Source organism: Lucilia sericata, unplaced genomic scaffold (assembly GCF_015586225.1).
Source record: "Lucilia sericata isolate MDLA Ls3-8-SP2 unplaced genomic scaffold, ASM1558622v1 Contig000085F_arrow, whole genome shotgun sequence".
NCBI classification, from domain to species: Eukaryota; Metazoa; Arthropoda; class Insecta; order Diptera; family Calliphoridae; genus Lucilia; species Lucilia sericata.
The window spans coordinates 736,864-749,737 of record NW_023994118.1 but is presented as its reverse complement, the minus strand read 5'-3'; the positions used below and the strand labels follow the sequence as shown (position 1 = coordinate 749,737).

At 35.5% G+C, this 12,874-nt stretch overlaps 1 protein-coding gene across 1 annotated transcript in view; it reads left to right on the top strand.

Moving 5' to 3' along the window:
* LOC119599707 (dmX-like protein 2) overlaps positions 1-12,874 on the top strand; it is a 107,238-nt gene that overhangs the window by 12,387 nt on the left and 81,977 nt on the right. Inside the window, exons 3-4 of the mRNA XM_037949601.1 lie at positions 734-879; positions 3,394-3,597. Of these exons, the coding sequence (XP_037805529.1) occupies positions 734-879; positions 3,394-3,597 (350 nt within the window). The remainder of the gene's footprint in view (positions 1-733; positions 880-3,393; positions 3,598-12,874) is intronic.

Here is a 12,874-nt window from a genome sequence, read left to right as displayed (position 1 = left end):
TTAGGTACTTTTGACAACAGTTTCATTTCTTATTTATTCTTTGGTTTTTCGCATTAAGAGAAACCGGCAGATAATTTGTATTTAATAATTTGAAAATAATTCTGAACGACATTCAAATTGTCAACAAAGATTTTCAAAGCAATAAAAATTTAAAAAAAACAATTTCTCTTACCAATACTAATTGTTTCAAAATAGATACTAAAGAGAAATTAGCTTCATGGGACCTGATTATATAAAAAAAACTGGAAAAAATATGCTTATAAGAATTATGCAAAAATGTTAGGAATTGCAAGATTATTTATAAAATAAGTTTTTGTGAAAATGTCGTTATAGCTATAAACTCAATTTAAAAATATTCACAATCAGATATTTTATTTTATAATAAAAACACATTCCCACTTGACATCAACTCGCTTTGTGGAACAGTTCTGGAACTAGTTCTTTAATAATGAAAAAATCTTTCTTTTTAAAAATTCTTAAACGTACGCATCACTTTATCCTGCACACCCCATATTTTTCTTTATTAAGAATGTGATTTAACGCTCGTTAAATAACATATCAATTAATCATAACTTAAACTTTATTTAAATATTTTTAAAGTATAATTTTTTGATAAAAGCATATTTTTCTATATGGCATTCAATGAAAATTTGTTTAAGAACATTGAGGGTAGCTACTAATAATATGTATTTTGGAATTTACTTAAAATAACTTTATTATTGTTATTTTGCAGATGGGTTCAAACTGGATCATTTGTCAGTCATTCTCATGTTATAACTTTGTCATGGAATTTAGAAGGTACACGCCTTTTAACTGGTGGATCTACAATTCAGCTATGGAAAGAAAAGTCTAGTGAATATACGGAGGATGATTCAAGTGGTAAGTTTTATAAAATTATATACATTACTGTATATAAATATATACATAATGTACATATATTAAAGTGTCCCGTGTAGGAATACTTCTCAATCGATTCGTATTGCATTTGGTTTAATCCATTTCAAAATTTTTAGATTATTTTGGGGTTTACATACATACATACATACATACATACATACATACATACATACATACATACATACATACATACATACATACATACATACATACATACATACATACATACATACATACATACATACATACATACATACATACATACATACATACATACATACATACATACATACATACATACATACATACATACATACATACATACATACATACATACATACATACATACATACATACATACATACATACATACATACATACATACATACATACATACATACATACATACATACATACATACATACATACATACATACATACATACATACATACATACATACATACATACATACATACATACATACATACATACATATGTATATGCCCCTTATAATACACTAACCCCTATTTTCACAATGTTTAGTTATTTTTTAACTTTAAGATATATTGACAGTTCTCATACAAAAATTGAAGGTGGTGAAAATGAAGGTAAAATTAATTTTGCAGACCAGAAATACTCTAACAAAAAATTTAATTATTTAATTTTTCTGGGAAACTGAGACCGTTTTCAAAAAAAGATTTTTATTTTTCTCAAATTTAGTATATTAATATGCATCGTTTGAGAGGTATTCCTACATAAAAGTGGTCCACGAGACCCTAATGTACATTAGACCGAATTCCTTTGTTTTGTTTTAAGAAACTTACCGGTCTAGTAATGACTATTTATGGGGCGGATAATCATTAGTGAATGTATTTCTTTGTAGATGTTTTTAATAAAACTAAAAATTTTATTAAAATTTTAATAAAAGCTCACTTTTTTAAAAGTTTTATACGCAGTTGCACGTGGCTTCATTTGTTTTAGTAGAATATTTAAAATCAATATTTCGTAGATATAGTAGATGGATACAACTTTACAAGAAAAGCTATTGCGACACCAGCACACATAAATTTTTTGTTTATGAATTTCATATCAGCATAATTGGCTAGGTATTTTCCTTTAAGAGCTTTTTGATCGCTTAGTGGTAGTAATAGTACCCAAATATCAATTTAGATTACACTATTAAAATTTCATGAAAATTTATTTGTGAATGGTTTTAGAAAATCGATTTGGGGAGGAAGGTTTTCGCACCAAAATTACTCGAGAAATATGTTTAGGTTTTACGCTAATGTACATTATAGGTGTCCAAAAATTACGAATTTTGATTGGATTTTTGTTTATTAGTGTCTTAAACTATCTGGTATACAATTTTACCCAAATCGGATAACGAGACCCCGTGCCGGAAATCGATTGAAAAGTGAGAAGGGTATATGGTTAAATTCAGAATTTTGTTTAATTTTGGGGATGAAAAAAGTGTGAAATTTTTTTGATGTCCTTTTCTAAACGTGTAGATATACATTTAACTATACAAAATCTGTTCGCGTGAAAGTTTTTCAAGAAGGTACGTCAAAGTTATCGCGTTTATTTATAAATGTTTTTTCAAAAATTTTCAAAAATACATTTCGCAATATAATAAAACAAAACTTTAAGGGCCAATCTTTAGGTGAAAGATTAGCGATTAAATTAAAATTAATCCTCGTAAGTTGTCTTTGAGTACTCAATTAGTTAATTTTGTTTGTAAGTTTAAGCGCCCAATGGAGGTGGTTTAAATTTAAGCATGAAATGCAAACGTGTAAACAGTTGATGCAAAAAAAATAATACAAATTTTATAAATATAAACATTAAAATGTTCTATTTATTGATTAGTATAAATTATACACACTCAAAATACGTTTTTTTTTTTAAATTTAAGTTTTCATTAATTTTCATGTTAAATTTACATGCATTGTTTTGATAACAAACAGTGACATTTTCTGTTGTTTTGTATGGCAACACTGCGAATTTTAATCTTGTACTCAAAAACATCAAAGAGGATTAACATCAGACATCAGACAACATTAATTAACTAATCTGATTATTAATTGGCATTTGATTGCCAACTCAAAAACCCGCTCTAAGAAATTAATAATACTTTGCTAGGACGATAAATCTATGTAAATATCTCATTTGTTTCAGGCTCCTACAAAAGGATATATTTATTTACATAAGTTATTATTAATAACTTTGAAATGTTATAAAATAAAACTTATTTTAAACACACTATGATAAAGGGTATATAAGATTCGAAAAAGGCGAATATTGAACTCTTACTTGTTGTGTGACAAGTATTTAATGTGCATACATATACATATAAACAATTGCAATCTGGAAATATATTTGAGAATTTCTCCATGATTTGAACAAATTTTAGATTATTGGCTATGTATTTAGAATAATTTCCTTTGAAGATGTTGTAAAAGAGTAATAATAATACATAATAATTTATTTTTAATTTTTAGGTGTTAAATTTGTCATTGGAGGCGACAGAGATAATAAAACTCCTACAAATGAATCCATAGAAAATTCTACAGTATGGGAAAATATTTGGTCATGTCAAACGGCAATTCCTATATACCATATGGCGTTTAGTCCTGATGGAACTTTATTTGCAACATGCGGCCGTAATGATAGACTTGTTAAAATTTGGTATGAAAACAAACAAAGTAAGTTTATCCCAGTTAATATAATTACTTTTTTTTATTATTAATTGCTACTATAACTTCTTAAGTTGAAAAGCTAAATTATTTTTTAAGTATTTCAATATTAAAATTAACCAATTTTGTTTGTCTTTGAATTATACTAACTAAAAATTTCTAAAAATATATAAAAGGTTTAACATATATTGATGAGGCCTAAAATTCATTGTATTTCGAGAATTGGTTACTACAGTAGAGCCATTTGTCTGTTGTAGTGGGTGAAGAAGTTGAAATCTTTCTTTTGTGAATTAATTACAAGTTTCAAGAGACAAGAAAATTAAAGAATGTATCTGATTAGTGGGTAAGCATTTTTGCTGTAAGTAAAGATTGCAAAGTGGGAGTAACATCTCCTAAAATGAAGACGATTGCTTGTAAGTTGCGAAGAGTATTAAAGTTAAAGTTGTACAAAGTTTTAAACATAAGATTGTTAATTTCGATGTTTTTATTGAGTTTGGATTAAATTAAATTTCTGGGAATTATTTTGGATAGTAATCTTAATTTCAGTTCGCATATTAGTTATACTGTTTCAATGGTATTGCACACTTTACGGAAATTTTTTTCAATAAATATTCATTATCCTCTTCATATCAGATATAAACTAGCTTATTCTCTTTGTTTCGGCGTCAATCCGATTTGGTTCAGTGTAAATGCACAAAAAGAATAAAACACAAAGAATTATTAGTTTTATAAAATTAGAAGATTTGTCTTCCTTTATTTATATATTACTTTAAGCATGTATGCACAACAAGAAGTGCTCTTTAAGGCTTCTATATGACGAGTGACAAACAACAACTTATTTCTAAGTGTGGAGGCTAAGAAAGTTTAAATACAGTTAGCGGTTTACTCGTTGAATTAATAATAGTTTTCCATCAAAGATGTAAACTAAAGTAGTAAATCATTAGGATTTACACTTAGAGGAAAAATACCGCAAATAATCGATTTGTACTTAAACACTCTTCTTATTTTACAAGTTTTATATGGAGTTGAAGTTGTAAAAGGTTTATCTAGGATAAACCACATTACATATATACATTATACAATGTCGAGCAGAGAAATCATATTTCACAATATGTTGAATAATTTTTAAAATATAGCTTTGTGAATTTTGTAAAGATTCGGTGTATTACTTTTTTCATACGATTATTTAAAATTGAAGACCGTAACCCTTGTTTAAAAGTTTTAACTTTAGTATATCAATTAGAAGAGCGCAGATTTTAGTACCTAGAATTGCAAATTTATTTTACGAGAATTGTTTAACGGCTGAATTGCGTATATTTTCACACTCTAATAATATTTTCCGTCAATATTCATATACCCGGGTATGTTTTTTATTTTCTAAGAGATATGAAAAAATATTGAAAATTTCATAAATGACTTAGCCAATAATGTCCTGTTACAACAGAAAAAGCCCATTTCATTTTAGACATTTTAAAGGAAAACTTTAAAATGTTATATAAAAACCAAATTTTAAACTTGGTCGTAATAAAATTAAATGTTCTTGTGAGATCTAAAATGGTTCAGAAAAGCAGACTGTTGTTGTTGTTGTTGTAACAGCTAAAACTACAATAATCTAGTTGGGGGGTTCTACATCAATGTCCAGGCCTAAAAATTGGGCTACTTCAACTGGATGCGTCCATAAATTCATTGGGCAGAGTGAAGTAGGGTTGGCTGAGCAGTTGAATTTGTGGTGGGTATCATGAGGACCCTGGCCATATGCAGGACATTCGTTGGGGACGGCACGGTCTATACGTGACCAGTAGGCATTGAGCCTGTTGCTCCATCCCCATCTTAATTGTGCCAGAACTACTCTTGTTTTCCGCGGCAGGTTTTCTTCCGTGTCTGCTATGGGCGGTGGGCGACCTACAAGTACGACATTCATGCGGTATCCTGCGACCGCGGAATTTATGGCGTCTCTATGGTGGATCCCGCACATATCTGCATATGTTTTCCTCGTATATACGAAGATCCTTCCTGACATGCCTCGGGGGAGTATCCAATTGTATGATGTTAAAATTGGGATGACTTCTCCGATGACATCCCAGGAGGAACTGTATAGTCAACACGACATTGTGTTCCTTGACTGGAAGGACCTTCGTTTCCTCGTGCAGGTGATGTTCCGAGGTAATTTGTAGGCAGCCCGTTACAGTCCTTAGGGCGGCATTTTGGCAGCTTTGAATGTTTCTCCACAGGGTATCACTTAGCGAAGGAGACCACACTGGAGCAGCATAGTTAACCACTGACCGACAAATCGTTTTATATGTAGCCAACAAGGTTTCTTTATCCATACCCCAATTGCTGCCGGCTAGCGCTTTGAGGACCTTGTTTCTACTTCGCAATTTGTGCGTGATTGCAGTGGCGTGAGATGAGGAAGTAAAGAGGCTATCAAATGTGACCCCCAATATTTTTGGGTGGTGCACGGTCGGAATTTAGACTCCATCGACCACGATGCCAAGGTTTAAGTTTACTTCCTTCATCCAGGTGGTAAAAAGTGTTGTTGACGACTTCGCTGGTGAAGAACTGATGTATTTCGTGGAGATAACCATTCACCAGAACGCATAATTCATCAATGTTGTGGCCCGTCGCCATGATAGTACAGTCGTCCGCATAAGAAATCACTTCCACGCCTTGTGGAGGTGCGGGGAGCTTAGAGAGGTAGAAGTTAAACAAAAGTGGCGATAGTACTCCACCTTGAGGTACGCCTTGTTTAACTCTACGGGGTTTGGAGCGTCTGTCACTAAACTCCACGAACGACGGCCACTCAGATAATTTACGTTCCATCTCTTCGTGTTGTTGGGCATTGTGGATTGCAGGATATCCTCGAAGAGTGTGGCGTGACTGACGGTGTCGAAGGCCTTCGACAGGTCAAGAGCCACTAGGACCGTCCTTTCACAGGGCCTCTGCTGATTTAAGCCTTGTGAGATCTGAGTGGCAATGACGGTTAATGCTGTGGTGGTGCTGTGTATTTTGCGGAAGCCATGCTGGTGACAAGATGCTGTTAGGTGGCTGGACAGCTGGGGGAGGAGAAGAGCATCAAGAGTCTTCGCGACTGGTGATAGAAGGGAAATCGGCCTGTATGATTGTCTCTCTGTCGCGTCTTTTCCAGGTTTTAAAATGGGAATGACTCTAACCTTTTTCCAGGCTTCGGGTATTACGAGGCTGCTCACTGACTTGTTGAAGACCATAGTCAGATACTCAACTCCCCGCTCGCCAAGGTGTTTTAACATCAGCATGGATATTCCGTCGGGGCCAATCGCCTTAGATGGTTTGGCGTTGTTGATGACGTCTGCAACTTCAGCTGGGGTGAAGGGTTGTGGTATGTCCGTGACTGGAAGGTTGTGAAGTTTGCGAACAATACTTCGTTTTGCCTTGTCTCTCTCAGGGTGCTCAATGAATTGTCGGCAAAATGCGCGCGAGCACACTTCAGGGTCGGAAATGGGGATGTCCGCAAACTTAATAGCGACCCTGTCATCCTTCTTCGTCGGTTTGGAGAGAGATCGAAGTGTAGACCACAACTTACTAACACCCGAACTCAGGTTGCAGTTCTTCAAGTGATCTAGCCATCTTTGAAAAATCTCTGTATAATAGTCTGTTATATAGAATCCTATCTCTATATAAGGTTTTTTCTGAAGAAAATGGACATTTATAGTAGTTTTCACTTTTTTAATATTAGCACAATATTGTGTGGCAACTTTTTTCAATTTGCCATAAGAATTTAAAATAGTGGCAACTCTATTCAAATTGGTGAAATTATTTTCTGAAATACATGTGCGATTCCAATATTTATCAGCGGCTACGTTTAAGCCGGCTTAGCTTTTGAGCCGAAAGAAATCGGCGGCGGCGCGGCTTGCAAAATATTACCGGCGGCCAGCCGCCGCCGATTTGAGCCGTCTCGGCTTGTATCTCTGCGTGCCAGTCTGCTTTCTTTTGGTTTACGTATTGACGGCGTTTAGAGACGATAAAATCGTTATGTCGATCCAGACAAACGATTATGGGTAAGCGGTCTGATCCCAGAGAAACTACGGCTCGCCATGTTGCGTAGTTCATCAAACCAGCACTCGCTATGGTGATGTCGGGCGAGCTAGCGCAGGTATCCATAATCCGCATCATCATTAAGGGTGCAGAAGGTGGACTCATCAATCTGTTCCGCAAGCAACGCACCTCTCTGGTCTTCACCTAAAGAAGAGTGCCAGAGCTTATGGTGGGCGTTGAAGTCCCCTAGGACAAGACGCATATCGCCGTCTAACAAAGTCCTGATGTCGGGACGGTAGCCTGCTGGACAGCTGGCTACAGGCGGAATATAGACATTATAGAGCTCTAAGTCAAGATATTGGTCTCTGGAGTTAGAATCGAGAGAAAGAGCTCTTACTGCACGGTGTTGTGAATGATGAAAGCAATGCCCCAACCGTTACTTCTGGAGCGGTCTTTTTGGAGAATGTTGTATCCGTTACAACTTTGCAGACTGGAATTGTTCGTCAGTTTCGTCTCCTGGACCGCAGCGACCACGATGTTGTTGTGCTGCATATATCGGGTTATCTGGGAAATTTTGTTTTGGAGGCCATTGCAGTTGAACTGCAATATGGATATCATCCCAGGTCTCCGGAGTGCAATCGAGGATGTTAGCGGCGACGGTAATTGTTGTTGCTGCTGCTGCACAGTGGTATAGGAAAAAAAAAAGAGGGAAATAATTCGGTAACTTCTAAACGGTTAATCCGATTTTAATGAAATTTGGTGTGCACAAAGAGGAGGTGTTGTCGAGTTTAGGTTTTGAATTTGGACCTTATAGGCCAACCAGGGGCCCGGCGGGGGGTCATCAAATTAGGACACCTCGGCTATGTTAAATTTTTAAAACGATCCTATTTCTTCATTTGAGTTCCGATTTAAAAAAAATTTCGTATATAGAATCTCCTCATCGAGCACTATAAAAAATGTTGTCATAGCAGTAAATTATCTCTTATAGTTTAGGAGATATTCGCATTTGAAAATTAAAATTTTAAAATTTTTACCGTCCTTACTTTAGTTTTTTTTGATAATAGCAGGTCCAAATATTCCCGATTTTCGCCATTTTGTTTTATTCGCTTAACAACAAGTTTATATATCAAGCAGTGAAAGAATTATGTAAAAATCATGACTAAGTCCAAAGTTATAGGCATTTTAATTTAAAAAATTAAAAAAAGACGATTTTTTGTCATTTTTTTGGGAAAAAAGTATCTTTTTCTTTTTAAGTTATCTAAAAAGTTTCTAAGAAGATGTTTATAGAATTTATACTTTTTGGAAAGCTGACTTTACATAAAGTACGATAAATGAAACAAAACCTAAAAATTTTTGATACCGAGGGGACCAGGTCCATCCAAAAAAACCCTATTTTTTATGGAAAATTAAATTTTGAGCAAAAATTCTCAAATCGCATAGTCGATATCAAATTATAGTGACCTGTTTTATATGACCCAATATGTTCTTAATCATTTTGTAACGGGTTTCGATAACCCCGCCCCTGGTATGGATATAATAGGCAAAAAACTAAAAAATCCCATTTTTGGGATTTTTTAAAACTTTTTTGGGAATTCCGGGATTTCTAATAAGAAAATTCGAAACTTTGATTTAATTTTGGATTTTAAGTAAAAAAATCTACCTAACTGTAAAATTTCATCAAAAAATATTCATAAATAAAATTTTTATTGCAATTAGAAAAATTTGTATCTTCGCAAAACTGAATAAAAAACATTTTTTAATTTTTTTTAAAAAAAGTATTCCGCGAATTTTTTAATTTTCAAAAATTATATACAGTTTTGAAAAATAGACAAAATTACCTTTCCATTGATATATAACATGCCTACCTAATGTTTTTTAAGTGACAAATTAATTAGGGAAAACTCAACATCTTTTAGAAAATTTACCTAGCACTATTATTTTCATCCATATATGTAACAAATTTAAGAGTTAACCTTATGGATGAAAATAATAGTGCTAGGCAAATTTTCTAAAAGATGTTGAGTTTTCCCTAATTAATTTGTCACTTAAAAAACATTAGGTAGGCATGTTATATATCAATGGAAAGGTAATTTTGTCTATTTTTCAAAACTGTATATAATTTTTGAAAATTAAAAAATTCGCGGAATACTTTTTTTAAAAAAAATTAAAAAATGTTTTTTATTCAGTTTTTGCGAAGATACAAATTTTTCAAATTGCAATAAAAATTTTATTTATGAATATTTTTTGATGAAATTTTACAGTTAGGTAGATTTTTTTACTCAAAATTCAAAATTAAATAAAAATTTCGAATTTTCTTATTAGAAATCCCGGAATTCCCAAAAAAGTTTTAAAAAATCCCAAAAATGGGATTTTTTGGTTTTTTGCCTATTATATCCATACCAGGGGCGGGGTTATCGAAACCCGTTACAAAATGATTAAGAACTTATTGGGTCATATAAAACAGGTCACTATAATTTGATATCGACTATGCGATTTGAGAATTTTTGCTCAAAATTTAATTTTCCATAAAAAATAGGGTTTTTTTGGATGGACCTGGTCCACTCGGTATCAAAAATTTTTAGGTTTTGTTTCATTTATCGTATTTTATGTAAAGTCAGCTTTCCAAAAAGTATAAATTCTATATACATCTTCTTAGAAACTTTTTAGATAACTTAAAAAGAAAAAGATACTTTTTTCCCAAAAAAATGACAAAAAATCGCCTTTTTTTAATTTTTTAAATTTAAATGCCTATAACTTTGGACTCAGTCATGATTTTTACATAATTCTTTCACTGCTTGGTATATAAACTTGTTGTTAAGCAAATAAAAAAAAATGGCGAAAATCGGAAATATTTGGACCTGCTATTATCAAAAAAACTAAAGTAAGGACGGTAAAAATTTTAAAATTTTAATATTCAAATGCGAATATCTCCTAAACTATAAGAGATAATTTACTGCTACGACGACATTTTTTATAGTGCTCGATGAGGAGATTCTATATTCTATAATTTTTTTTAAATCGGAACTCAAATGAAGAAATAGGATCGTTTTAAAAATTTAACATAGCCGAGGTGTCCTAATTTGAGGACCCCCCGCCGGGCCCCTGGTTGGCCTATAAGGTCCAAATTCAAAACCTAAACTCGACAACACCTCCTCTTTGTGCATACCAAATTTCATTAAAATCGGATTAACCGTTTAGAAGTTACCGAATTATTTCCCTCTTTTTTTTTTCCTATACCACTGTGTGCTGTTGTATTTGCTGCTGTTGTTGTGATTGCAAGGTAGAGGGCGGAGGGGTAGCGTAGGAAGATGACGATGTTGTTGTCGATGACGCTGATGAATCTCGCCGTTGTTGTAAGCAGCATGGGCCGACAAAATTTTCCGACCACTCTCGATGATCGTTAAGTCCGGAGCAATTCCTGAGATGACACCAGCCCAAACAAGAGTTACACCTTAATTGGATGGACATATGGTGCAGTCGGTTCTAGCAAACTGTGCAGAACCATGGTCCGGGATTTAATTCAATTCCGGCAAGGACCAAAAGGATGCGGAGCAGCAATGCCGGAAGATGTTGCTCCGCTGCAGAAAATTGTATTGTAGTTGCTGGGGTTGACTGCCCTTGGCCGAATAATTCGGGTCATTCCGGTACGTAGAACCGGCTGTCGGGGAATGAAGCAGACTGTTGTTGTTGTAACAGCTTAAACTATACAATTTTTAATCCGGGGGTTCAATATTTAGGTCCAAGCCAAGAAATTGGTCTACTTCAATAGGGTTAGTCCATAAATCCATTGGGCTAAGTGAAGTAGGGTGGGCTGGACAGTTGAATATGTGGTGGGTATCATGGGGACCCTGTCCACAGGCTGGGCATATATTGGGGACGGCACGGTCTATGCGGGAACAGTAGGCGTTGAGCCTGTTGCTCCATCCCGATCTCAGTTGTGCCAGAGCAACTCTTGTTTTCCGCGGCAGGTTCTTCTCTCTTTCTGCTATGGGCGGTGGGCGACCTCCAAGAACGACATTCATGCGGTAACCTGAAACCGCAGTATTGATGGCGTCTCTATGAATGTCGTTCAAAGCTGCAGTATACGAATTCCGATCTAAGGGATCTTGAACATAACTTCGTATGCTCTCTTCGTATACACGAAGGTCCTTCCTGACATGCCTCGGGGGAGCATCCAACTGTGTGATGTTAAAGTTGGGATGACTCCTCCGGTGACATCCCAGGAGGAACTGTCTAGTCAGCATGACATTATGTTCCTTGACTGGGAGGACCTTCGTTTTCTGATGTAGATGGTGCTCTGAGGTTATTTGCATGCAGCCCGTTACAGTCCGTAGGGCTGCATTTTGGCAGCTTTGAATATTTCTCCACTGGGTATCACTCAGCGAAGGAGACCTCACTGGAGCAGCATAATTGACCACTGACCGGCCAATTGTTTTATAGGTAGCCAACAAGGTTTTTTTGACCATTCCCCAAGTGCTGCCGGCTAGCGCTTTGAGGACCTTGTTTCTACTTCGCAATCTGTGCGTAATTGCAGTGGCATGAGCTGAGGAAGTAAACAGGCTGTCAAAGGTGACCCCCATAATCTTTGGGTGGTTCACAGTCGGTATTTGGTTTCCATCGACTACGACGCCTAGGTTCAAGTTTACCTCCTTCGTCAAGTGTAGCTGAAGACTTCGCTGATGATAGTTTCAAGTTACGTCCAGTGAAGAAGTTGTGTATTTCTCCGAGATAACCATTCACTCGATCGCATAGCTCATCAACGTTTTGGCCCGTCGCCATAATGGTACAGTCGTCCGCATAAGATATAACTTCCACCCCTTGTGGGGGTGTGGGGAGTTTAGAGAGGTAGAAGTTAAACAATAGGGGGGATATCGCGCTCGTCTGCTAGTCTCGCTGCCTCTGCTGGGAAGTGCGGCCGCACTATAGATAGTCGACCAGCAGGAATAAAGCGGGCTGCTGCTGCGATGACAGTTTCGCGGAACTTGCTCTCTGCTTGGTGTACGTTGCTAGGAGCTGGAAGATCATTGAAGATGCGATCAGTGAATTCTCTGAAGCCGAGCCAGTCTGCTGTAGAGACGGCGTTCAGAGACGATAAAGTCATTGGGTCGATCCAGACAAACGATTATGGGTAAGTGGTCTGAGGCTAGAGAAATTACTGCTCTCCAAGTTGCGTAGTTTATCAGATCAGGGCTCGCTATTGTGATGTCTGGAGAGCTGGCGCAGTTACCCATAATCCGTGTGAGGGCATCATCATTTAGTGTGCAGAAGGTGGATT